Source organism: Equus quagga, chromosome 14 (genome assembly GCF_021613505.1).
Source record: "Equus quagga isolate Etosha38 chromosome 14, UCLA_HA_Equagga_1.0, whole genome shotgun sequence".
NCBI lineage: Eukaryota > Metazoa > Chordata > Mammalia > Perissodactyla > Equidae > Equus > Equus quagga.
In genome coordinates, this window is record NC_060280.1 from 41497301 (window position 1) to 41521927 (window position 24627).

General features: G+C 37.9%; 1 protein-coding gene across 2 annotated transcripts in view; it reads left to right on the forward strand.

Moving 5' to 3' along the window:
• Positions 1 to 24627, forward strand: part of TYR (tyrosinase) — a 92042-nt gene that overhangs the window by 48842 nt on the left and 18573 nt on the right. The window contains exon 4 of one of the 2 annotated variants that reach the window (XM_046685690.1): positions 23714 to 23874. The exons of the other annotated variant lie outside the window; for it this stretch is intronic. Coding sequence (XP_046541646.1) covers positions 23714 to 23874 — 161 coding nt within the window. The remainder of the gene's footprint in view (positions 1 to 23713; positions 23875 to 24627) is intronic. 2 annotated transcript variants of the gene reach the window in all.

Genomic DNA, 24627 nt, shown 5'->3' on the forward strand with positions numbered 1-24627 from the left:
CTCATTAAGATATGAGCGGAAGTCATCAGCTCTAAACGAGGTAGGGGCTGCCTGGGAGGATAAGAATGGGAAAGATTTGAGAAAAAATATTAGATAAATCATCTTTAATTTACATCATTCAATATAGCGGTGGTCTGCTGAATTATAGAAACATGTTGGTAGGACAATAGGAAAGAAATATAGTGCTACAAGTTTCATTACTATCTGCTTAATACTGTGAGAAGCACGTTCATATAAACTATCTTTTTTAATCCTTAAAATAAGTATTTATCAGAGTCAGCCTGGTGACGTAGTAGTTAAGTTCACGTACTCTGCTTTGGCGACCCAGGGTTCACAGGTTCGGATCCCAGGCACAGGCCTAGCACCACTCATCAAGCCATGCTGTGGCAGCATCCCACATAAAATAAAGGAAGATTGACACAGATGTTAACTCAGTGACAATCTTCCCCAAGCAAAAAGAGGAAGATTGGCAACAGATGTTAGCTCAGGGTCAATCTTCCTCACACAAACAAAAAAGTATTTATTATCCTCTTTTTAGAAGTTTGAAGACTGAGACTTAGAAAGATTAAATATTTACCAAAAGTTTCAGAGCTATTAATTGACCGAAATAGGATTTTGACTCATTCATCTTACTTGAAAGTCTATCTTCTAGTTCTGTCATTACATCATTAGGAGGTCACTGGTAATTGCATCAGAAACATTATCTATAGGTGGTATCTTGGTTTGCTAGGGCTGCCATAACATAGCACCATAGTACCATAGTACAACAGAAATTTATTTTCTCACAGCTCTGGAGGCTAGAAGTCCGGGATCAAGGTGCCGGCAGGGTTACTTTCTCTCCCCTTGGCTTGTATGTGGCCTTCTTCTCCCAATGTCTCCGTATAGTCTTCTCTCTATTCGTGGCTGTATCCTGATTTCCTCTTCTTATAAGGACACCAGTCATATTGGATAAGGGCCCGGCCTAATGACCTCTTTTTAACTTAATTACGTCTTTAAAGACTCTGTTTCCAAAACAGTCACAATCTGAGGTCCTAGGGATTAGGACTTCGAGGTATGAATCTGAGGAGGGGGTCATCATTCAGCTCGTATCAGGAGGGGAGGAGGAAAATAAAACTTTAGTAGAATGAAAACAGAATAAGAATTGAAAATGTCAAATTAGACCAAGCTTTTCAAAACATGATGACAAAATAAAATAGAGAGATGGCACAGCAAATTATTTGAAAGGAAAAAGAACGAAGAAAAAGAGTGTTTTGAAACAGCTTTTTTTCGTTAACAAGCAGAGATACATAACTGAATTTATAATTTAAGGGAAATTTGCTAAAGAAATGAGAGGAAAGAAACATTAAAAGTCAAGCTCACTGAAATGTTCTAAAAAGTAAACTATGAAAAAAAGAAACATGGCTTCAATTCTAAAAGATCATTCTCTCGGGGAAATTATCTCATATTTTCCCCGAAGGAGAAACTAATGAAAGAATGATGACTAATGTATAAAATATCTATAAGAAATGCTATTTTGGGAACCTCATTTGTCAAATCATTCATAAAACATCTTTTTATCAAATGACTGTTTTATTAAGCTACTTTCGATGATATGAGGGTTTCTGGAAATATCAGAACAATATTTCTGCATCATATTGGATTGGCAGGACAGAAAACAGAAAACCGAGGATGTACAATACGAAGGTTATTTCCATCCTGGTGTCAAGAAGGCCCAAAATAACTATTGTCGAGTATAAAATGTCACAATAATCTAGAAATAACAATTAGGATGAGAATATGCTGGAAACTCAGGAAAGACATATTACTAAATTCAAGAAGTCAAAATGGCAGTCATGAAAGGAGTTTCTGTAGCTATGTCCTTATACAGAGCAATCTATCAGGAGAACGATACGGAGATTTATCAAAAGAAAAGAAGTTTTTAAGGAAAGTGCTTTTCCCTCAAGAAAAGAAGCAGCAAAGCCCTTTAATCTCAGGAAGAATAAAGACAGCAAAACAAGCTTTAAGGTTCATATTGTAGGGGCTGGCCCCGTGGCTGAGTGGTTAAGTTCACACGCTTCGCTTTGGCGGCCTGGGTTTCGCTGGTTCGAATCCTGGGCGTGGACGTGGTGCCACTCATCGGGCCATGCTGGGGCAGCGTCCCACATGCCACAACTGGAAGGACCTACAACTAAAACTACACAACTATGTACTGGGGGGCTTTGGGGAGGAAAAGGAAAAATAGAATCTTTAAAAAAAAGATTCGTATTGTAGGGTTTTGTACAGCACAGTATAGGGTTTTGCATCAGTACAGCGTAGAGTTTGGTGGCAGCATTCTTAGTCATCTTCTAGAGGCAGCTAACCTTTGCCTGGCAACAGGGCAGGGACTAGAGTGCCAGTGCAAATGTGTCCTCCCATTTTCCAGCAGCTGATGTCTTTTCTTCATATCAAAGGAAGATCTGATCTGAGCAGGTTTTTCGCCTATCCCTCACCAGCAGCCAATTAACACCCTGTGTTCATGCAGCCCAGAGCACAAACGGGCCCCTCCAGTACACCTCCTTCACCTACAGACCTAGGCAGGCCCAACATGTCTTCTTTTCTGCCTCCCAATCTTTCCCGTAGGCATCTAGTAGAGGCCCGTGAAAAAGACCTGGTGAGTAGTGTATTCTTCTGTATCTTGGATTCTCAAGAATTCTAAACTATTCCATAGCCCACATGTAGCTTATTCAACTTGCTAAAATTTCAGTTGTTTCCTTTTTACCCATTTTAATGGTTTTTACCCTTTCCTCTCATATTCTGCCAAAGTTGAAACAGGTCACATGTCCTGTCTCTCCTCAGCATGTCTTGCCACCTGTTGGAATCAGTTTGCCTGATGTCCTACTGACTCCAGCTCTCTGACGAGGCAAAAATATGATTTTTTAATAAGGTGTGCTTCTGTTATTGGAAAACTTATAAGTATGTTTGGAACAATTTGAGTATGTGAATGTATGTTTTCATCTGTAAAATGCATGAAATCTAAATACACATCAAGTATTTCTGATACTGTCCCACATCTCATGTCTTCAAAGTATACTCTATAATTACTAGGGTTTTCTTAACTTTGTATGAAAAGAATTAACCAATTTTTGGCTAATTGACTAATTAGGCAAGAAGAACTTTATTTTTTACAGTTTATTATAAAAAATGGTAGGGATTTGTGTGTGTGTGTGTGTGTGTGTGTGTGTGTGTGTGTGTGTGTATGTTCTGTATCAGTCAGGATTCAAGGAGAGAAAACAAACAGTGCCAGTTACTTTAACAGAGAGAATATAATACAAACAATAGATTAGAGAATTAAAAAGTGGAAAAGGAAGCTAAAAGAACACAGGAATAAGAACTGGAGGAAACAGTACCAGCCCCAGGGCTGGGGAAAGATAAAGAAATGGTTAGAGGTATTAGGTATTTTGGTGGGCCTTCACAGAACTGGACTCAGACTTCCGAGGAGGGGACGTTGTTCATTGTTCATTGTGGTTAATATTAGAAGAAGGTCCTCATGGAGCAGGAACTCAGACCTCTGAGTAAGGGGCTCTAGTCAGCTGGTACTGATGCCTTGGGAGGTTGGCAGCATTTTACAGAACTAGGTATCAGACTTCTGAGGGGGAAATACAGCCCAACTTATGTGAAAACTTCTTAGAGGGAATGATGACGCTGATTCTGGGAGTGCTGGTGAAAAGCTGAAGGCTGGACTCTCCTGCTTACTTAGGGTAAAGAGCAGTTGCTGAAATAAACAAGAGGGGGCAAGTCCCTTATTCTTCCAGTCTATTTCCGTGTCTGTCAGGGATCCAGCTCACAAAAGAGGTATGCGGTTTACAGGGTCTCAGCCCCTGGAGCACAAAGTGGAGCATAGTGGGCTATCTTTGGGTCTGAGACACACTAGCTAATAACCAGCAGAGTTGACTCCTTGGTTATTTAGAATCAACACACACACACCCTCCAACACATGGTTAAATTTCATATTAAAGCAATACCATGCTTATGCTTTTTGTTTTCTTTACAAAGTTTCTCTCATTCTGTCCCCCAAAAGAGATAACTAAAGCCCTAAAAGCCATTATACTGATTGCTGATTAATAGTCACAGTACCCCTTTCTGGGAGATGTTATATGATTCTCAAATTCTGTCACAGTCTGTACTGAATATTCTATACACTAAAAACTAAATTATAAAATTAAATATTTTTGAGAATCCTTATATGAAATAAGAAGAAAGGAGATATGGGAAAAGAGGTTAGTTAATAAATAAAAATATGTGTATATACATAGACACAAAAATTAGGTAGTATGCAAAAATACAACTAAAATAGACAGGGAAGAAAATATGCATAGCTGCTGCAGACCTCATTTCCATAACAGGGTATAATGTCATAGTTGTTATTTATGATTTTTCCACTACTCATAACATGTTGTATTTACCTTCAGCCAGTATCTCAGCTAGCCAGTGCCCTTTACCTAGTGAATGACCCAAACTTTTATTCCTACAGGATCTGAATTCCAAGTGATTTTGCCTTTCTTTGATTACTATAGCCTTCCATTAAATTTTACTACTGAATATATAAAAGATAAAAACTCCCCAGAGAATGCCCTGAATTTCATGCATAGTCTTTCCTACACTACTGTATAGCAGCAACCCAAACATACCTTCATAATCAGGATCAATAACATCAACCAGTGAATCCCACTTTCTTATACTTATGCTCAGTGGCATAAAGCAGCTAAAGTATCCTTCAATTAAACTTCCAATTCAATACAATATTTCTATGTATCCATGTGGAAGCAGTCCTTCTACTTTGGAAAATAATACCTAAAAACCAGACAACTTTAAAATTACAGTGACAGGAAAAGTAATTATGTAAGTGGGTTATAAGATGTCATTGGGAAAGGAGCCATTCCATTTCCACTCTTATTTCTAGCACCCATAGAGAACACACAGGGGAGAAATATTGGTCAATGATTCAAAGCATATACTGTCTTTACAAGACAGGACCTCAACTCTTCAGGAGTGGTTTTCTCCCATCTAGTACCCCAAGTGAATTTTCAGTGGTGAATCCATTATTTTATTAGGCCAGCTGCTTTTAGGTGATGGAATGTGTGGTAAAACTGGTGAATTCCTTAAGAAATAGCACAGCATGGCATTGCTTTTGCTGTGAAATTAGTTCTATAGTCAGAAGCAGTGCTGTGTGGAATAATATGATTATAAAGAAACAGTCCATGAGTCCATGGGTGGTGGTGCTGGCAGAAGAATAGTCACAGAGAAAGCAAATTTATATACAGATATTCATCTATTCTGGGGAAATCAATTTCTGTATACTTTATGATGATAGGAGTCAGATATAATGAACATACCAGGTGAGTGAACTATTCCTTGCTCCAAAGAAATGGTGTATTTTCAGAACCTCATAGCTGGGTTCTGGTATTAACAGATATGGCACTCCATGGTGGTGGTAGCTAGGTCAGCCTTTGTGAGAAGGAAGGCTATACTGTTGAACCCACGCCTAGCCTCCATCTTTGTCACTATGGCTACCTTGCACATGGGTTTATAAGCAAACACTGTTGCAACTTGGGAAAGAGGCTGAATGACATCAACAGAATGTATCAACTTGTCCACATTATTATTTATAATGGAGGGGGGCATTTGGGTCCATGAGACAATAGCTTAATAAATACCACATGTTCTAAATATAAAATTTTATTATTCTATAGCATCTATTATTCCCCCAAAATATAAATTCCCTCAGAAATTCCTCCCTTGAGAATTATTCAATGGAGAAAGGCAAGTAAAATATTTTTCAGAGTGTCTTTCACTCCCTGTCAGACTGACAGACTCCAAAGATTTTGGTATACCATAATTAATCGTGAAGCACCTTCCTATTTGCCTACAAGCCTCTAAATGCAGAGAAGGGCAGTATATACCTTTTGAGGAGGGAATGAAAAGCAGATACCTTAGCTCAAGGCACTGAGTGTTGAAGGCAAAGTACACTTTCCTATCCCTCAACTATGGAGAATCAAGATAGCCTAAGAGGAATCATTGGGAATGTGTCCCACTCCAAGGGGCCTTTGGGCAAAATGTTATCTCTTCTTTGAAAAGCTGTACCAGCTTCTCCCTCCCTCTCCATCTACCAGCCGAGCTTCTAGCAACCCTCCAACCTCCACCTTAAACATTGCTGCTTCTCCTTTTCCTTCCCTTCAATCAGAGTTGATCATGTCCTACTTTTCACTCTTTTTCTTATTTCTGTCCTAGAATCTACTAAAATTGCACGTTCATGTATCTGTATTCTCTTCCAGACTGTGGGCACTTTCGAGTGCAGGGACATTTCTGAGGTCTTTATGTGCAAGAATGATAGTAATCACTCAGAAAGATTTGGTGAATTTTGAGTGGGGACTTTGAGTTTGGGAATTAACAAACACTGACCCTTGATATCAGATGAAGAATGTGCCAAATATAAGGCTTCTATTCTAGGCAGAAGATGGCCAGATATCATATTATCAGCTGTGGTTGAGAGGGACAGTCTGTTTGGAAACTAAAATTGTCCACTCAAATAGGTTCACTCTGGGGCAAGACACTCAACTGTCAGAGAAGTTTATTTTGGTAGGTAGGGACTCTATTCTAGAAAGACTTCACACATAAGTTAATAAGATAACAACCTCGGTCGAGGAAACATGGTAGAAAAGAAGCAGCACAGGTATTGGAATGGACGTAAATGGTTAGGGTCAGTCCATAATCAATGAGGACTTAAGGACCATGATGGTAGTCTACCAGTCCTTTCTACTGAGATCAAAATCAGTCCTCAAAACTAGGACAATACTGAGCCTGGGGTGCAAATTAAGCCAGATGTGGGTGAAAGGGGTTTGCAAAGGTTGGAAAAAATAGGTCAGTGCTTATTTACTTTGTTTACAATTAAATCTACAATGAAAAACACTTTGTTTTACTTAAATCCACCCAATATCCATCCACTTATGTTTTTCTTTTGTTTATTTACCTATTCATTTTTTCATTATCTCAATCATAATTTCATGGGGTTTTTTCCCCAAAATATCCTGTGATTCACATCACCAAAAGTTCCAGAGAAGGTGACACTTAAATCCTCATTTGTTTCTAATCTAATAATACTTAAATTTAAAATCTTTTCATTTTTGACACTGAATGAATAGTACCCCCAACTTATTTCACTGTTTTTCCATTTTGCACTTTTTCCTTTGGCCAGGTGTGGGCATATAGGGGATGGAATATTTTCCTTATTTTCTTCGTAAAAACAAGTTACTGTATCTATCAGACTTCTGGCAAAGAAATCAATTTTATTTTTTGTTCTTGCCTGATTTGATGCAGACAGCTAATATGAAAAGACATTTTTTCGTCTTCAGTGCCTTCAGGATATAAGGTGTCGAAATTCCTCAAGTTATAAATAGCAAAACAAACAAAAAACAACTTTTATCATCTGTGTTCAAGTGGAACCCATCTGAGAAGATTTTTCACCTTTCACCATAGAAATCAATATGCACCCCATTGCCACAATGCCACACCCTGAAAATGAATTAAAAGACATAGAAATAAACACTGAGGAAGCAATTAGGGCAATCTCTTGGGATTTTGTTTTCACCAAAACGCAATTGCACGTTGTTAATTTTATGAGGAATGTGAATGTATTACTTTTTAAAAATCAATTAGTCAGTAGCTTTGTCAGCCCCACTCAGCTTGAGATACTTAATATATTCTGCTCAATGTCTGTCTCACCCATTTTCTAAATCATACCTGACAGAAAAGGTAATCTACTATGAAAGCAGTCCTCAATCCTTGCTGCATAAATCCATGGGATGCTTTTTAAAAATATCCAGGTGCAGGCCCCAGACACAGAGCTTCTTATTTAATAAATATAGAGGTCTGAGCATCAGCATTTTAATGGATTGAGAACTATGTTCATGCCCACAATGAATATGTCTAAAATTAGCAACATTTACATAACCACAGATGTGCCAAAAGTGAATTCTAAGAACACAGATATTCATCAACTTACAGCGTTCTCTTAACCCCTTCTTCGCACAGCTGGGCTTCGTTCTTTCAAGCTTAGCACTCCTCATGTTGAGAATCAAATTCTGCCCTGTTGTGAAGGATATTTGACTAGGACACTAGTCTCTTGCCTAACTCTTCTTAGCCTCTTTTTCCAAGAAAGTTGACACTGTTTAAATCTCTATCACTGGTAAGGAAATGACCAAGCAGACAGAGTAACTAATGTTATAACTTCAGCACTCATCTGTCCCTGAACCACAGATCTCACACTAAGTTGGGTCCTTCTGGAAAGAAATTTGTAAATAGCACAAAATCTGACTACATTAAAGTATCTAATGTAACTAGGTTTGGAAAAAAAGATCACTCATGTGAAGAGTTGGAAGAAATAGGATCAAAGAATGAGTTTTCAAGGACTGTGAATTTGAGTAAGACAACATCAAACCAGAGTCTGTCACATCCCCTTGAATGTTCATGTTTAGGTCCCTAGATCCCCTATTCAATGGCTTACCTACACAAAACAAGAATAATTTTCTAGACTTGCCTTACTGGTAACTCTACCTTCTTTTTTCCCCAAACTCTCATTCTATCAATTTCCCAGCACGACTGCCAGTCAGACCTCAGTGAGTAATGATAGGAACGTTTGGAACTTCTTAGAATATATTCCACTGTTGTTATACTGAATGTCTTCCAGTATTAATTGAAAATTATTCTAGCTATTTCATTCTATTATTCTCTTTTGTTAGGAGATCATGGGTATGTTACATTAATTGATTTTTGGTTGTCGAATCAACCTTGAATTCCTGGGATAAATTCCACTTGATTACTGTGTATAATTCTCTTCAGATGTGTCTGGATGTGGTTTGGTAGTATTTTGTTGAGTATTTTAAATTTATATTCGTAATGAATGAAAAGAAAAAAGAAAGTATATCCTGTACACAAGGGGGAAAAAGCAATCAATAGAAACCATGCCTAAGGGAACCTGCATGTAGACTTTCGAGAAAAATACTTTAATTACCTCTTTTAAATATGTGCAATGACCTAAAGGGAACCATGTATAAAGAATGAAAGGAAGGTATGAGAATGATATTTTACCAAGTAGAGAATAATAATAAAGAGATAGAAATTATTAAAAGGAAATACATAGAAATTTTGGAGTTGGAAAGTACAATAACTAAGAGGAAATATTAACTAGAAGGACTTAACAGCAGATTTGAGCCAGCAGAAGAAAAAATCATTAAACTCAAAGATCATTTAGCTGAGATTAATCAGTTTGAAGAACAGAAAGAAAAAAATGAATGAAAAAGAGAACCTAGCAGACCTGGGGAACACTGTCAAGGATATCAACATATGCATAATATAAATTCCAGGAGAGACGAGAGAGAAAGAAGTAAAAGAAATTTGAGAAAAAACAGCCTAAGATTTCCCAAATGTGATGAAAAACACTAATCTACATATACAAGGAACTCAACAAACTCAAAGTAGGTTAAGAGTAAAGAGGTCCACTAATAGGCACATCATAGTAAAAGTGCTGAAAGTCAAAGACAAGGAGAACATCCAGAAATAAGCAAGAGAGGTGACCCATTCCATACAAGGGATCTCAATTATGTTAAGAGTTGACTTCTCATCAGAAACTATGAAGGCCAGAAAATAGATTTTTGACATATTCAAAGTGCTAAAAGAAGATACTACAAACCAAGAATTCTGTATTTAGCAAAACTATCCTTCAAAAGTGAAAGGGAAATTAAGACATTTTCCAATAAACAAAAACTGAGATATTGCATTGCTAGTAGACTTTCCCAACAACAATGCTAAAGAGAGTCATTCAGGCTGAAAAAAAAGGACACAAGAGAGTGACTCAAAAAATCTACAAGAAAAAACAAAGAGCAGTGGGAAAGGTAACTCCTTAGGCAAATGTAAAAGACAGTGTAAATGCACTTTCAATTTGTAACTTCTTTTTTTCTATCTGATTTACAAGAAAAAAGCATAAAGCAATTATTGTAAATCTATGTTGGTGGGCACACAAGATATACAGAGGTAATTTGGGACAATAACATCATAAAGATAAGGGGGTGCTCTATGGAAGCAAATATTTTGTGTAATATTGAAATTAGTTTGGTATTAATTTTAAGTAGATTGTTATAAACTAAGATGTCAATTGGGGGCAATCACTAAGAAAATAACTCAAGATAATGTAGTAAAAAAAATGACAAGGGAATTAAAAGGGTAACTAGAAAATATGTATTTACATGAGAAGTCAGTAATGGAAGAATTGAGGAACAAAAAAGACATAGGACATCTATAGAAAACAAATAGTAAAATGGCAAAAGTCAGGGCTTCCTTATCAGTAATTCTATTAAATGTAAATGGGTTATGTTCTCTAATAAAAAGGCAGAATTTTGCTAAATGATAAAACAACTAAAATGAACCCCAACATATGAAAGTCTATAAGAGACTGTCTTTAGGTGCACAGACACAAATAGTTTGAAAATAAAAGGAAGAGAAATACATTTCATGCAAGCAGTACTCAAAAGAGATCTGGAATAGCTATACTAATATCAGACAAAATAGACTTTAAGACAAAAATTTTACTAGATACAAAAGAAGGCATAATATAATGAAAAAAGGATAGGTCAATCAAGAAGAAATAATGATTATAAACTTATATGCACCTAACTACAGAGTAAAAAAATACATGAAGTAGAAACTTACAGAATTGAAGGAAAAAATACACAATTCAACTTTAATGGAAACTTCAATATCCTACTTTCAATAATGGATAGAATATCTAGACCAAACATCAGCAAGGAAAAGGAGATTTTAACAATACTGTATACCATTGAGACCTAACAGATATATAGAGAATATTCCACCCAAGAGCAGAAAATGCACATTTTTCTCAAGTGCACATGAAATATTCTCCAACATCAATCATATATTAGACCATAAAACAAGTTTCAAAACTTTAAAAAGATTAAAATAATAAAATGTATGGTCTTCAACCACAATAGAAATGAGAAGATAATAGAAATTTGGAAAATTTACAAATATGTGGAAATTAAGCAATACACTCCTAAATAACCATTGGGTCAAAGAAGAAATCAAAAGGAAAATTAGAAAATACCTTGAGGTGAGTGAAAACAAAAAACAAACATACAAAAAGATATCAGGGGGCTGGCTTGGTGGCATAGTGCAAAAGTACTTGCACTCTACTTCAGGCAGCCTGGGGTTTGTGGGTTCAGATCCCAGGTGTGGACCTACACACCACTCATTAAAGCCAAGCTGTGATGGCGTCCCACATACAAAATAGACGAGTATTAGCTCAAGGCTAATGTTCCTCAAGTGAAAAAAAAAAGGAAGATTGACAACAGATGTTAGCTCAGGGCCAATCTTCCTCACCAAAAAAAATTTTATATATATAGAATTATATATATATATAGAATGCAGCAAAAGCAGTTCTCAGCGGGAAATTTATAGTTGTAAATGACCACATTAAAAAAGGAGAAATATCAGCCCCGTGGCCGAGTGGTTAAGTTCGTGCACTCCACTGCAGTGGCCCAGGATTTCGCTGGTTTGGATCCTGGGCACAGACCTGGCACCACTCATCAGGCCATGCTGAGGCGGTGTCCCACATGCCACAACTAGAGGGACCCAAAACTAAAATATAAAACTATATATACTGGGAGGATTTGGGGAGAAAAAGCAGAAAGAGAAAGAAAAGAAGATTGGCAACAGTTGTTAGCTCAGGTGCCAATCTTTAAGGAAAAGAAAAAGAAAAGAAATTTATAGTTGTAGAAGACCACGTTAAAAACAGGAGAAATATCTTGAACCAATAAGCCAACCACCAACATTAGAAATTACAAAAGGAAGAGCACACTAAACCCAAATGATAAGAATAAATAATATAAATTAGAGTGGAAAAACAGAATAGATAATAGGAAAATGTTAGATCAAAATCAATGAAACCAAAAATTGATTCTTTGAAAAGATCAACAAAAATGACAATCCTTTAGCTAGACTGACCAAGAAAAAGAAAAATAAAAAACACTCAAATTACTAAAATCAGGAGTGAAAGAGAAGACATTACTACTGACTTTATAGGGGGAAAAAATTATAAGGGGATACTGTTAACAATTATATAGTAACAAATTAGAAACCTAGATGAAATGGACAAATTCCTAGAACCACACAAACTACTAAAACTGACCCAAGAAGAAATAGAAAATGTGAACAGACCTATAACAAGTAAAGATATTGAGCTAGTAATCCAAGAACATCCAACAAAGAAAATCCCAGGACCAAATGGCTTAACTGATGAATTCTACCAAACATTTAAAGAACTAACACCAATCAGTCTTTCAAAAAATAGAATAAGAGGGAACATTTCCTAACTCATTCTATGAAGCCAGTATTACAGTGATAGCAAAGCCAGACAAAGCAGTCACAAGAGGGAAAACTACAGTATGATATCTCTTACAAATATAAATGAGAAAATCCTCAATAAAATACTAGAAGTTAGAGTCCAACAGTATATTAAAATGTTTATGCCATGGCCAAGTGGGATTTATTTCAGGGATGCAATGTTGGTACAACATCATAAAATCAATCAGTGTAGTACACCGTATTAATACAGTGAAAGGAAAAAAATCACATGATCGTCTCAATAGATGCAGCAAAGTCCAACATCCTTTCATGATAAAATATAAACACTCATGAAACTAGCAAAAAAGTAGAACTTTCTCGATTTGATAAAGAACGTCTAATGAAAGCCACAGCTAACATCACACTTAATGCTTAAAAACTGACATCATTGCCCCTTGGTTCAGGCACAAAACAAGTTTATTTGCTCTTGCCACTTGTGTTTGAAATAGTACTGGACGTTTTAGGTGGGGCCATTAGGAAAGAAAAAGGATGAAACTTGTCCAAACTGGAAGGGAAGAAGGAAAGCTACCCATGTGTAGAAATGGCATAATCGTGTATATAGAAAACCCTATAGAATCTAGTGAAAAAAAGAAGTTGAGCTAATGAAGGAGTTCAGCAAAGTTGCAGGATACAAAATCAATATATTAAAAATCAATTGTATTTCTATACACTAGCAATAAACAGAATGAAAATGAAATTAAGAAAACAATTCCATTTGCAGTAGCATCAGAAAGAATATAATGCTTAGGAATAAATTTAACCAAAGAAGTGCAAGACTTGCACACTGAAAATTATAAAATATTGTTGAATGAAATTAAGGATCTGTATAAATAGAAAGACATCTCTTGGTCATGGATTGGAAGATTTATTATTGTTAAAATGTTAACACTCTCCAAATTAATCTACAGTTTCAAAACAATCTCTGTCAATTGAGAAGTGAGAGGGTCATGATTCAAATGCCATAGAACCTCATTGTTCTTAATGTTTTAGAAGATTTTCTTGAATAAATGTTTCTTTGGTGGTACACCTTTAGAAAAGTTTTCAGAAACTTTAAATAGTTGGCATTATTTTTCATAATTTTCACTAGTTATGATTTTTGGTTTGGGAACAGGTCCACAGAGCTCTTTCTACTGCCAATCCAAAAGTGGAAGTCCAGAATCTCTTTGTATTTATTTGTTTTTATTTTTTTTTTATTGTGGTAATATTGGTTTATAACATTATATAAATTTCAGGTGTACATCATACTTGTTTCTTTGTAGATTACATCGTGTGCACCACACAAAGACTAAGCTTGATCCATCACCATACACATGTGCCTAATCATCCCTTTTGTCTTGCTCCATCCCCCTTTCCCCTCTGATAAGCACCAGTCCAATCTCTGTCTCTATGTGTTTGTTTGTTGCTGTTATCTTCTATTTATGAATGAGATCATACAGTATTTCACTTTCTCCTTCTGACTTATTTTGAAATGGCCAGATTTCATCCTTTTTATGACTGAGTAGTATTTCATTGTGTATATATCCCACATCTTCTTTATCCATTCATCCCTTGTTGGGCACCTAGTTTGTTTCCAAGTTTTAGCCATTGTGAATAATGCTGCAGTGAACATAGGGGTGCATTTATCTTTACACATTCATGTCTTCATGTTCTTTGGATAAATACCCAGCAATGGAATAGCTGGATCTTTTCCGTAGCGGCTGCACCAGTTTGCACTCCCACCAGCAATGTATGAGAGCTCACTTCTCTCCACATCCCCCCAGCGCTTGTTGTTTCCTGTCTTGTTAATTATAGCTATTCTGACAGGAGTGAGGTAATATCTCATTGTAGTTTTGATTTGCATTTCCCTGATAATTAGTGATGTTGAATATCTTTTCACGTGCCTGTTGGCCATCTCTATATCTTCTTTGAAGAAATGCCTATTCAGATGTTTTGCCCACTTTTTAATTGAGTTGTTAGTGTTTGTTGTTGAGATGTATGACTTCTTTATATATTTTGGATATTAACCCCTTATCAGATAAATGGTTTACAAATATCTTCTCCCAGTTGTTAGGGTTTTTTTGTTTTGTTTTGTTGATGGTTTCCTTTGCTAGGTAGAAGCTTTTTAGTTTGATGTAGTCCCATTTGCTTATTTTGTCTATTGTTTCCCTTGCCCAGTCAGACATGGTACTTGATACCATGGTACTCAATAAATGGAATAGACTTTCCTTTCTCCATTGTATGTTCTTGGCCCCCTTGTTGAAAATTAGCTGTCCCTAGATGTGTGGGTTTGCTTCTGGGCTCTCAATTCTGTTCCATTGATTTGTGTGTCTATTTTTGTGCCAGTACCATGCTGTTTTGATTACTATAGCTTTTTAGTATATTTTGAAATCAGGGAGTGTGATATCTCCAGCTTTCTTCTTTTTTCTCAGGCTTCCTTTGGCTTTTCAAGGTCTTTTGTTGTTCCATATAATTTTTAGGATTCTTTGTTCTATTTCTTTGAAAAAATATCATTGGAACTTTGATAGCGATTGCTTTAGGAAGTACAGACATTGCTTAGAATGTATTTCTTTGTCTCTTCATTTTGTCTCATTTTTTGTGCTTATATCTATATATTAGGTAGGTCAGCTACATCTTCTGATCTTGGAGAGGTGATCTTACGTAAGAGATGCCTTGTGAGGCCCAGCAGTGTGCTTCCCTCTTGTCAACAGTTACAAATGTTCCAGGAGTGTCCCCTGTGTGGGCTATATGTGTCCTTCTCTTGTGGAAGGGTTGCTCTTGCTGCAGGTATCTATGGCGAGTAGGCTGTCCCCCTGGACACCTAGTTGTAATGCTCAGCTGTGAGTAGCTACTATGGATCCTTCTGACACTTTATCAGGTATGGGAAGCCCCAGCATAGCTGACTGCAAGGTCTAATAGCACATTCTGGTTGCAATTTTTCTGTTAAGTGAGAAGGCCTGTTAAGTGGTTGCTAGGCACAGGGGCTTACAAGTGCTATAGACTTCCTGTAAGGCTATTGTCAGCTCTCTCAGGACTGCAGCTGAGTGGGGCCAGCCCCAGGCACAAGAGCACCCACTTGTTTCAAGCTCTGGAAGGTGGGGTTTGTCCCCTTTGTAGCTATTTGAGAAGCATAAGTCTGCTGCAGCTGACATGCCCTACCACCCACAGGGCCACACACCCTGTCAACACGGTCCTGCCCCATGCACATGCCCCAACCCACTGAAGCAGACCTAGTCACCCCACTGTAGATGCTCCACACACTCCACCAATGTAGGCCTGCCCCTCGCACATGCCCTGCCCCACAGAAGCAGACTCACTTGCCCTGCTCCAGAGGTTTCAGGCACCCCGTCTTTGCGGGTCCACAAGTTGCCTGAGGGCTTGCTGTTGGGTGGGTCCTGTCCCTAAGGTGGGCTGCCTTCCATGGCTGAGCTGGATTAAATTGGTGCTCTAATGGGTGGGGCAGACCCCTGGGCTAACAGGCCAGGGTAAGAACTCCAGTGGCATCTGCCAGCATCTGTGTCAGCATGCTTGTACTAGGTCACAAAAATGGCTACTGCCAATGTCTCAGTCCCTGAGGAGGAGTCACCTCTCACTGAGATGCACCCAGAGCCTATCAGGTGAGTCTCTTTTCACCAATGGACTGTGCACCTTTCTTTCTGGTGATTTTTGGTTGCTTTCCAAAATAGGTGAATTTGTACATGAGCCCTTTAACAGCAGGCTTTTTTTCCCCTTTATGTCCCTTAGCTTTTCTGGAGGTATTCTCCATTGTAGTTAACAGCCAGCAAAGCCAGATATTATGACACTTGTCTTGATTGTGCTGAGTCCAAAAGTTGCTTATTGTGGTTATGCTCCCAGAATCAGATCCTCCACTCCTCCAGGGAAAGCTTCTTACCTTAGGATTGCTTCTGGCTGGCCGTGAGGTATCACAGCTCAAAGATGGCTTTTTTCTCTCCAGAAAGGAATTTCTGCCTCTTCCACCTCAGTCAGCACTGTCCCTTGTGGGGGCTCTTTTTATCCAGTTTTCAGTTATCTCTCAGGGGTAATTGTTCCAAAAACAGTTGTGAGTTTGTTGTGTCCATGGGAGGAGGTAAGTTCAGAGTCCACCAACACTGCCATCTTGACACCGTCCTGCCAGAATCCCCTGTAAAAGCAAATTAAACAGTGGCATTTCATTATGTAAAACATATACAAGTAGAACAGTTCTAATTGTAATTGAGCCCATTTGGATAGTAAACTTTCAAACACTGCAGTAACTGTAGACTACTCATTTATCAACTCCTGGGTTAGACGACAGCATTCTTTCATAGCCTAATATGCATCCTATTAATTTGTGCATAACGTGATTTCTGCATCTAAGAAACTTTCTCCTTTTTTCTAAGGAAAATTACTTGTCCTAAGTGCTGTTTTGTTTCTACTGCCTCAAGAAAACAGTTAAATACCTTTTTCTTCCCTGCTCCCTCATGAGTCCCCAGTAAATGTTATATACGTGTTTAGTGCATGGTTTTTTCAAGCTTCATTGATCCTTACATCAATGTTTTGAGTCCAGATCCATTAGGTAATGAGGTCTCTAAGAAATTCTTACATTTTTTAACGATTTTATCTAGTAATATTTTCTTAAGAGCTAGAGATTCTCAAATGTTTTGGGCACAAAGAGAAAATGATAAACTCTCATTGACTCCGGCAAGCTCAACTTCCAAAAGGAAACAAGGAAATCATAAGAACTCAGGGACATGAGGGATAAATGGAATTATTAATCCTCACTGTCTAGGGGTGCATAAGCAGTTGGCAGAAAGGTCCAAACAGGAAGTTCGTTCCTCTGACCTTTGAAAAGGAGAGAGAGATTGTCAGCCAAGCCAAGGAACCGTTTGCGAATATGGTTGTCATGTCCATTCCATCCCTCAGAATTCCTCTCTGCTACTTGGCTGTGGAGTCGAATGTGTCTCTATAGCTCCTGTTTCCCTTGATGTTTCCCAATAGGGTCCTTCTTATTTCATGAATTTTACTCTTAATCGCTTGGGGAAAATAGGTAATAAGTGATAACAACATGGGACATTTACAGAGATTCCAAAGTTCTCACTGTCAGAGAGCCTCTGGTTTATATTCCTGACTCTTCCCGAGATGGTTTCTGTTTGCTCCTTTAGTCTTCTGCCCTCTGTTATTCATTATTTGTTTTCAGAATAGGTTTCACTAATATCTCACCTTTCTATAGATCATTCCTTATCACAGAAGATAGGGATTCTTTCCTTTGTATTATCTTTCTTCCCATAGTGAGGACCAAATACAAACAGAATAATAGATTTCTCCTTTGCCTGAAGTGGCAATTTATATTTTTGATTTCAGATTGGGTGACATTCAGATCACTGACCTTTGTAAGAAATACATTTGTCAATTTTTCCCAACTGGTGTGGAAGATTGGAAGAGCAGAAAAGAAAAGAGACTTGGAAATAGTGGCAGATGAAGATTTTGACTACAGAAAAAATAAAAGATGGGTAGGTGGGTATATAACTACTTTTTTAGAGAAAAACACACAGAAAACATCTCTTTTTCAGTCCTTGTTCGATCTTTTCGTGGGCTCCTTCCTTCCAGCAGTCAGAATCATTTGTTGTGATTAAGGTGTCAAGTTGTCAGCTCCAGTTGAATTTGCTTTCTGAAGGATGTTCTACCTTATCTTCTGTGTTCGTTAGGCTAGACTTGAACACATTAGATTTTTTCTTGTTTAAATTTCCAATGGTATTAGTATTATTGCTCCATAAGCTGTTTATGTATTTGTGTTCCATGTATTTCTATGATTGCACATCACAAATTTTCTTAGGCATGCATAGAATATTTGCTGTTGATTAGAAAGAAGCATTAGAGCTCATACTGAATTTTCCTTCTGCCAGATGGCATTCCTGGTGTTCAAACATTTGTGACCTTCTTTGCTTTCTTGTTTTATTTGCAGACATTGCCTTTGATTTGTCTTACATTTTTAATATAGGCCCTAGGTATTTAACTACCCCGTATGTGTTGGTCCCTTGCCTCTAGTTTCTCCAACAAAAACTCCATCTTGGGCAACACTTCCATATAAATCTTTCTATGCACAACCTTTTTCTATGTCATTCAACTTCTCAAATGGCAACAGTGATTCTCACTACATATGAAATAAATTCAAATGCTTTAGGCTGACATCCATAGAGTTTTGCTATTTTGTTCCTGTCTGCCCGCTTTTCTCACTACTCCCTTTTTCTAAATCTATATACGCCAAACTAACCTATACTTTTTTCTCATTCCATCTCTGAAAAGAGACAAAAACTAGGAGACATGCAGGCCAGGTATGAGTATGGATGAGTTGGCAAATGTCCTGTTAGTGATCCAAGATGAAGAATGAGATTCTTGGTGATTTTTATTAACAAGGACTCTTAGAGCCTACAAGGGAAATAAAAGATATTCTAATTCCAGTTGAGAATTGTTGAAAATTGATGAATGGAATGAGATCTTCTGTGCAGCTGCGAGTGCAGGGATCTTTAGGTTGTGATGTAGGTTACTAGGTGAAGGAATAATTCCATAACTTGTCTGAATTCCCATCAGACGCACATCAATTCCTTGTGAGGCTGAAAGTGTTAGAGGTATGTCTGAAGGACCCTATGCCAAAATGGTAGTAACACCCTTTTGTCCGGAGGAAAGAATTATTCCAAATAAAGGAGTTCTCAATCTGTACAGGTAATAGATGTACGATGAACTCTCCACTGTAACCGTCATAAGCAGGTGAAATCTATCACAGTTGGGGGAAAGCAGTAAGGCTGCTAATGTCACATTGAAAATTGATGCTTAGGGTCCAGGGACAGGGTATTAAAAGCATAATTTAGAGAGGATCTTGGAAACCGCAGTTTTGTCTGGTGGTCATGTCAGGAAAGTTGGGTCAGCGAAATGGTATTTACTCTAATTATGCCCACCTTAAACTTGTTTTACTGTGAATGATGACTTTTACTCTGTAGTACCCAAAGACACTTTTCCACATCAGATACAGGTCCTAGGACCTTGGCTAAAGTAAAGATATAAAAATAATGTAAATGGTATAAGCAGCTTTCCTCCCTAAAAGTTACTTAGGGGAAGGACTCTGCCTTTTGAAATATTTTATCTCTCACTTTACCATATACACTGCCTGTACTTGCCTGCATGCGTAGACACTCAAAAATTATTTGCTGAATATATGTTTTAAAAAAATGTGTATATATATATATATATATATATACACACATACATACATGTATATATATATATAATATATTCTTCTCACTCCCAGGGAACAGATTCTAGAATCCCTCTGGGAGAATTACTTATTAAATATTTATTGAGTACTATCTGTGTACAGGCACTATTCTATTTTATGGATTTAGCAGTGAAAATAAGTTTTCATTTCTAATACAAAGTACACAGGTTTTTCCACTCAAAAGCTCTTTTCCAACATTCTGTTTTCCTTTCCTGCCTAAATTAGAAAATGTGCAAGTCACACAGGCTCACTCAGTGTGTGTGTGTGTGTGTGTGTGTGTGTTTGCAAAACACACATTTGGAAGCACTTGCCGTCCTGGAAAGCACCAAGGGCAGCAAACCTGGGGTTGATTCCTGCTGCTCCATTTATTAACTAAATGAACTGAGAAAAGTTAAACGCCCCTTTGTGTTTATTTGCTTGTCTCTTGTGTGTTTTAATGATGCTGCTGTGTGGCAATACTTCACTGAGACTAAGAACATGTACTGTACTGATTTTGAATCCTAATCTGCCACTTGTCACTTACTAGGGGTGTAACTTCGGGTGTCTTTTCCTCTTTGTGCTTCAGTTTTCTCATCAGTAAAATAGGAATAATAATAGAACATTCCCCATAGGATTGATTTGAGGATTAAATAAGGTCCTGTATGAGAAGTACTTAGAACAGTACCCGGCATATCACACAATATAGCAAACTCTCACTACTGCTGCTATTACTAATACCTCTCTTGCAGTCTTGCAGTTGGAGAAATATTCTGATGATATATGTGAAAATCCCCAGCATAGTACTAGATACATAACTATCTAATAAATGGAAATTATTACTGAATTGACTAGCTGTTTTCATTATTTTGTGAGTCTCAGAAACATCACTCTGACGAATAGTAGGAAGTGACGAAGAGAAATCTCATAAGGAAGAGGGGCAGCATAGCCATCTTTAGAAAGCTAATAGTTGTCTGCATATGTGGAAGTTGCTTTATTCACTACTGGTCCACTGATATACTATGAACTCCAACAGATGGAAGTAATACATGTTGATTTATTATTATTTAATATAACATATATTGTAATGGACATATCCACAATAATCATATTTCTAAAATTCAAATTCAATCATGGTCACTCCTTGTCTGAAGTATTTAGGTGGCAAATTAACTCTCAGGCTGAAGTCCAAACTACCATACTCCCTATCCCCACCCCCGCCCCTGCCTTGCTATGTAGAAGGTCTTTCACAATCTGACCCTTCTTACCTTTCTGGTCTCACTTCCTATTGATCTTGCACTACTCTACATTCCATTCTGACACAACAAATCACTTTCATTTTTCAATTACATCAGTGCCCAGGCTCCCCATGGGTCTGTGTTTTGAATGCAATGACTTCTCCATCATCAGTTTAAATACCATCCCTGCTGTGAATCTCCCCTTGACTCCAACAGTTGGTTAGCTGCTCCTGCTGCAATCCCATAGGTTCCATGCACATGCCTCCAGGAGCATCCTTTACTTTGCTTTGAAATTTTAGGTATCTCTTTATCGTAACATGGAGTGAGATTCATGAGAATAGGGACCATTCTTATTTATCCTTGGAGCTTGATATATAGTGGGTACAAACTGAATATCTAGTAAATATATAAATGGGCAACTCAGTGAAGGGGGCAAAGTGAGCTTTACTATCACCACTTTGCAGGTAAGAGCACGGAGATTTGAAAGTCAATCAGTAATATCTATTGAGAGCCAAATGAATAGCTTGCCCCTCACTTATACCCACCTTTGTCTGGGAGGCTGGCCCTTGGGTACCCCTTTTCCCAGATTCACTCTTATTAGCTATGGCCTGTGAGTGTAGCCTGGCTCATTTGATTTGAGAGCAATTTCTGCCCAACACAGTGGTTCTCATCTGGATGCACATTACAATCACATGGGGAGCACTATGGCTTGCCTTTAATCCCCTCTCAAAACAATTCATAGCAGGGTGCCTTGCCACTGAATGATACTAATAAGTGTTCATGGGAAAAGAAAAATTAAGACTCTCAAACTTTCTCTTTTAGACTTCTAGTTCTTCAGTTCTTTTCGGTTCATTATCACTGATATTTTGATTCTGATACTGAGTTCCCTCAAGTTTCATCGCTAGCTTAAGTGAATTTAATCTGGTTTTCACTCACTTACCCATTCCCCAAGGACTTGTTTGCCCTTTCCAAAACTAAGCTAAGAAGTTGTAGAGTATAGATTTGAAATGATAGTCAATTGAGGTTGGTCCCAGTTGAATTTCTTAGCTTTATAACAGGCTTTGCATTTGCAGCTACCCATCCCTGACAATCTATGCTCTTAAAGTGTTCATTTCTTTTAAAAGTGTTGTTTTTCAACACTTTTAATACTCCTTCAGTGAGTTCTATAGTTAGCCAGGAACATGAAGAAAAGGAGCTACTGAGACATTGTTATTTCAAAACCAGAGGGACGTCCTAAATCTTTCCAGTGGTCCACAAGTAGGTCGGGTATCTATTAATGAGTTACTTCCTTTGGGCCCCCAAATTCAGCTGTTGGTTCATTTAATTATGTGTTAATTAAACATGATTGTTTCAGTCCCTTGCTTAAAATCCTCCAATGGCTCCTCAGATTTCAGAATAATATTCAGGCTTTTTACCTTTGATAATGTGTAGAAAGGCCCTACATGATCAGCCTTTCTCAACTACTTTCAAGACCCCAAAACATAACTCTATTTCTTCATGCTTGTGCTTTCCTCTTCCTAGACTGCTCTTTCCCTTCTGTTTCTTTGCCCAAATTTCTGCTATTCACTTTTTAAAACTTAGGTTCAAGTGTCATCTACAATGAAATGCGTTACTTGACACTACCTGTGATAGTTAATTTTATGTTCACCTTGGCTAGGCCATGGTACCCAGACAATTGGTCAAACATTATTCTAGTGGTTTCTGTGAAGGTATTTTCTAGATGATATTGACATTTAAATTCAACTTTGAGCAAAGCAGATTACCCTCCATAATGTGGGTAAGCTTCATTCAATCTATTGAAGGCCTTAATAGGAAAAAACTGACCTCCCCAAGCAAGAAGGAAATCTGCCAGCAGACTGCCTTCAGACTTCAACAGCAACTCTTCTCTGAGTCTTCAGCCTGCCTGCCTATGCTGCAGATTTTGGACTTGCCAAGTTTCCACATAAAAGACAGAAATTTATTTTCTTGCAATTCTGGAGGCTAGAAATTCAAGATCAAGGTGTTGGCGGGGTTGGTGTCTTTTGAGGCCACTCTTCTTGGCTTCTACATATTCCTCTTCTCCCTGTGTCTTCACATGGTCTCCCCTCCGTACCTGCCTGTGTCCAAATTTCTTCTTCTTACAAGGGTGCCAGTCATCTCGGATTAGAGCCCACCCTAGGCATCTCATTTTAACTTGATCACCTCTTTAAAGACTGTATCTCCAACTACAGTCGCTTTCTGAGGACTTCAACATATAAATTTTCAGGGGACACAATTCAACCCATAACATATGATAATTGCCCTTTTACTGATAAGGAAACTGAAGCACAAAGAGCTCAAGTGACTTGCCCAAGTCTGCACAACTATTAAGTATCACCATCAGAATGTGAATCTAATATGTACCTCCAGAATCTATGAAGCTAACCTACATTTTGTTCACTCTCCATTCATGTATTTTCTATAAAAAATGAGAAGTAAAATTCACTGACATATTTAATTGTTAGGACACCTCCATCCTGCTCGTGGTACACCAAAATTCCAAAGAAGCAGAAATTGAAATCCTCTGGTCTGAGGGAATTAAAGCTGTCTCCTCACGTTAAGCTGTGTGCGAGAATAACAGCAACAACCAAGCACTGTTGGGTGCTTACTGTGCGTTGGTGCTGTCCTAGGTGTACTGCACACCTGATCTCATGTATATCTCACAGCCCTTTGAAGTTTGTTATTATCCATATTTTACAGATAAGTAAACTGGGGCTTACAGAGATGATCCTCACCTCTTGAAAAATCAATACCAGGAATTTGAATACCAGGTTTCTTAAGAAGAGGTTTTGTGTTTCTGGCTTCTTTTCTTGCCCCCAAATCCCAGGGCTGAAATTAGGACTCCTTGTGTAAGTGTTGGCTTCCAAGAGGTTGAAGTTGGATTTTGCTCTTTCGTCTGTTCATCCTGGAGGGCTCTCCTGTGTTCACAGCAGGATGTACAGTATCTCTTCCCTCAGCTCCTCTCTGCCCCACTTGCCTGCTGGAAAGGTGAGCTATCTGGGTAAGACTCAGCATTCTCAGAGACACTTCACAGGGACTCACTGGCCTCCCTCAGGAGGGAATTCTAAGCTAGTCGTATGCATAGGTCAAGGCCTGGATCCCTAATCCATGTGCAATGCCGTTTCCTTGGAGTCACTTCTCTGTTGCCACCTTGTAACCTACTAAGCCAGTGCCGGTCTGTGGGTCATCATGGCCTGTGGAGGTAAATAAAAAGGGTTTCAACTCCACAACGAAAAATCACACAACTTTAGACTATCGATGTTAGTATTTCACAGCTGTACATTTATACCTTCACTGAAATCTTGAGAGTTTTTGTAATCAGATGTCCCTTTCTCAGGTAAAGTAAAATGACAAATGATGCCTGGTTCCCACTTCTGTGCATAGCTCTAGAAGACTCGCTAGCACTTGGAGCAAAGCACTAAAGCTTGGTCCCCCTTTCTGTTTTAATTCCTAATTGCTAATTAATTTCTTGCATTTTAGTGGAAAAGCAGTCAACTTCAAATAGAACACCTGTGCTCTGGCTCCAGCCCTGCCAGCTGGATACAGTTGTAAAAGTTACAGATATCTGAAATAGAACCCCAGATTTTCTACTGCTTTCTAGTTGAGTGACTACTAGCAAACCTTAAACTCTTTGACTCAATTTTCCCTCCTGTAAAAAGGGATAAATAAAATATTTACCTCTTTGATTTGCTCAGGCTTAAATAAGCAAGGTACATTAAAAGTTTGTGTTACAGAAATTAC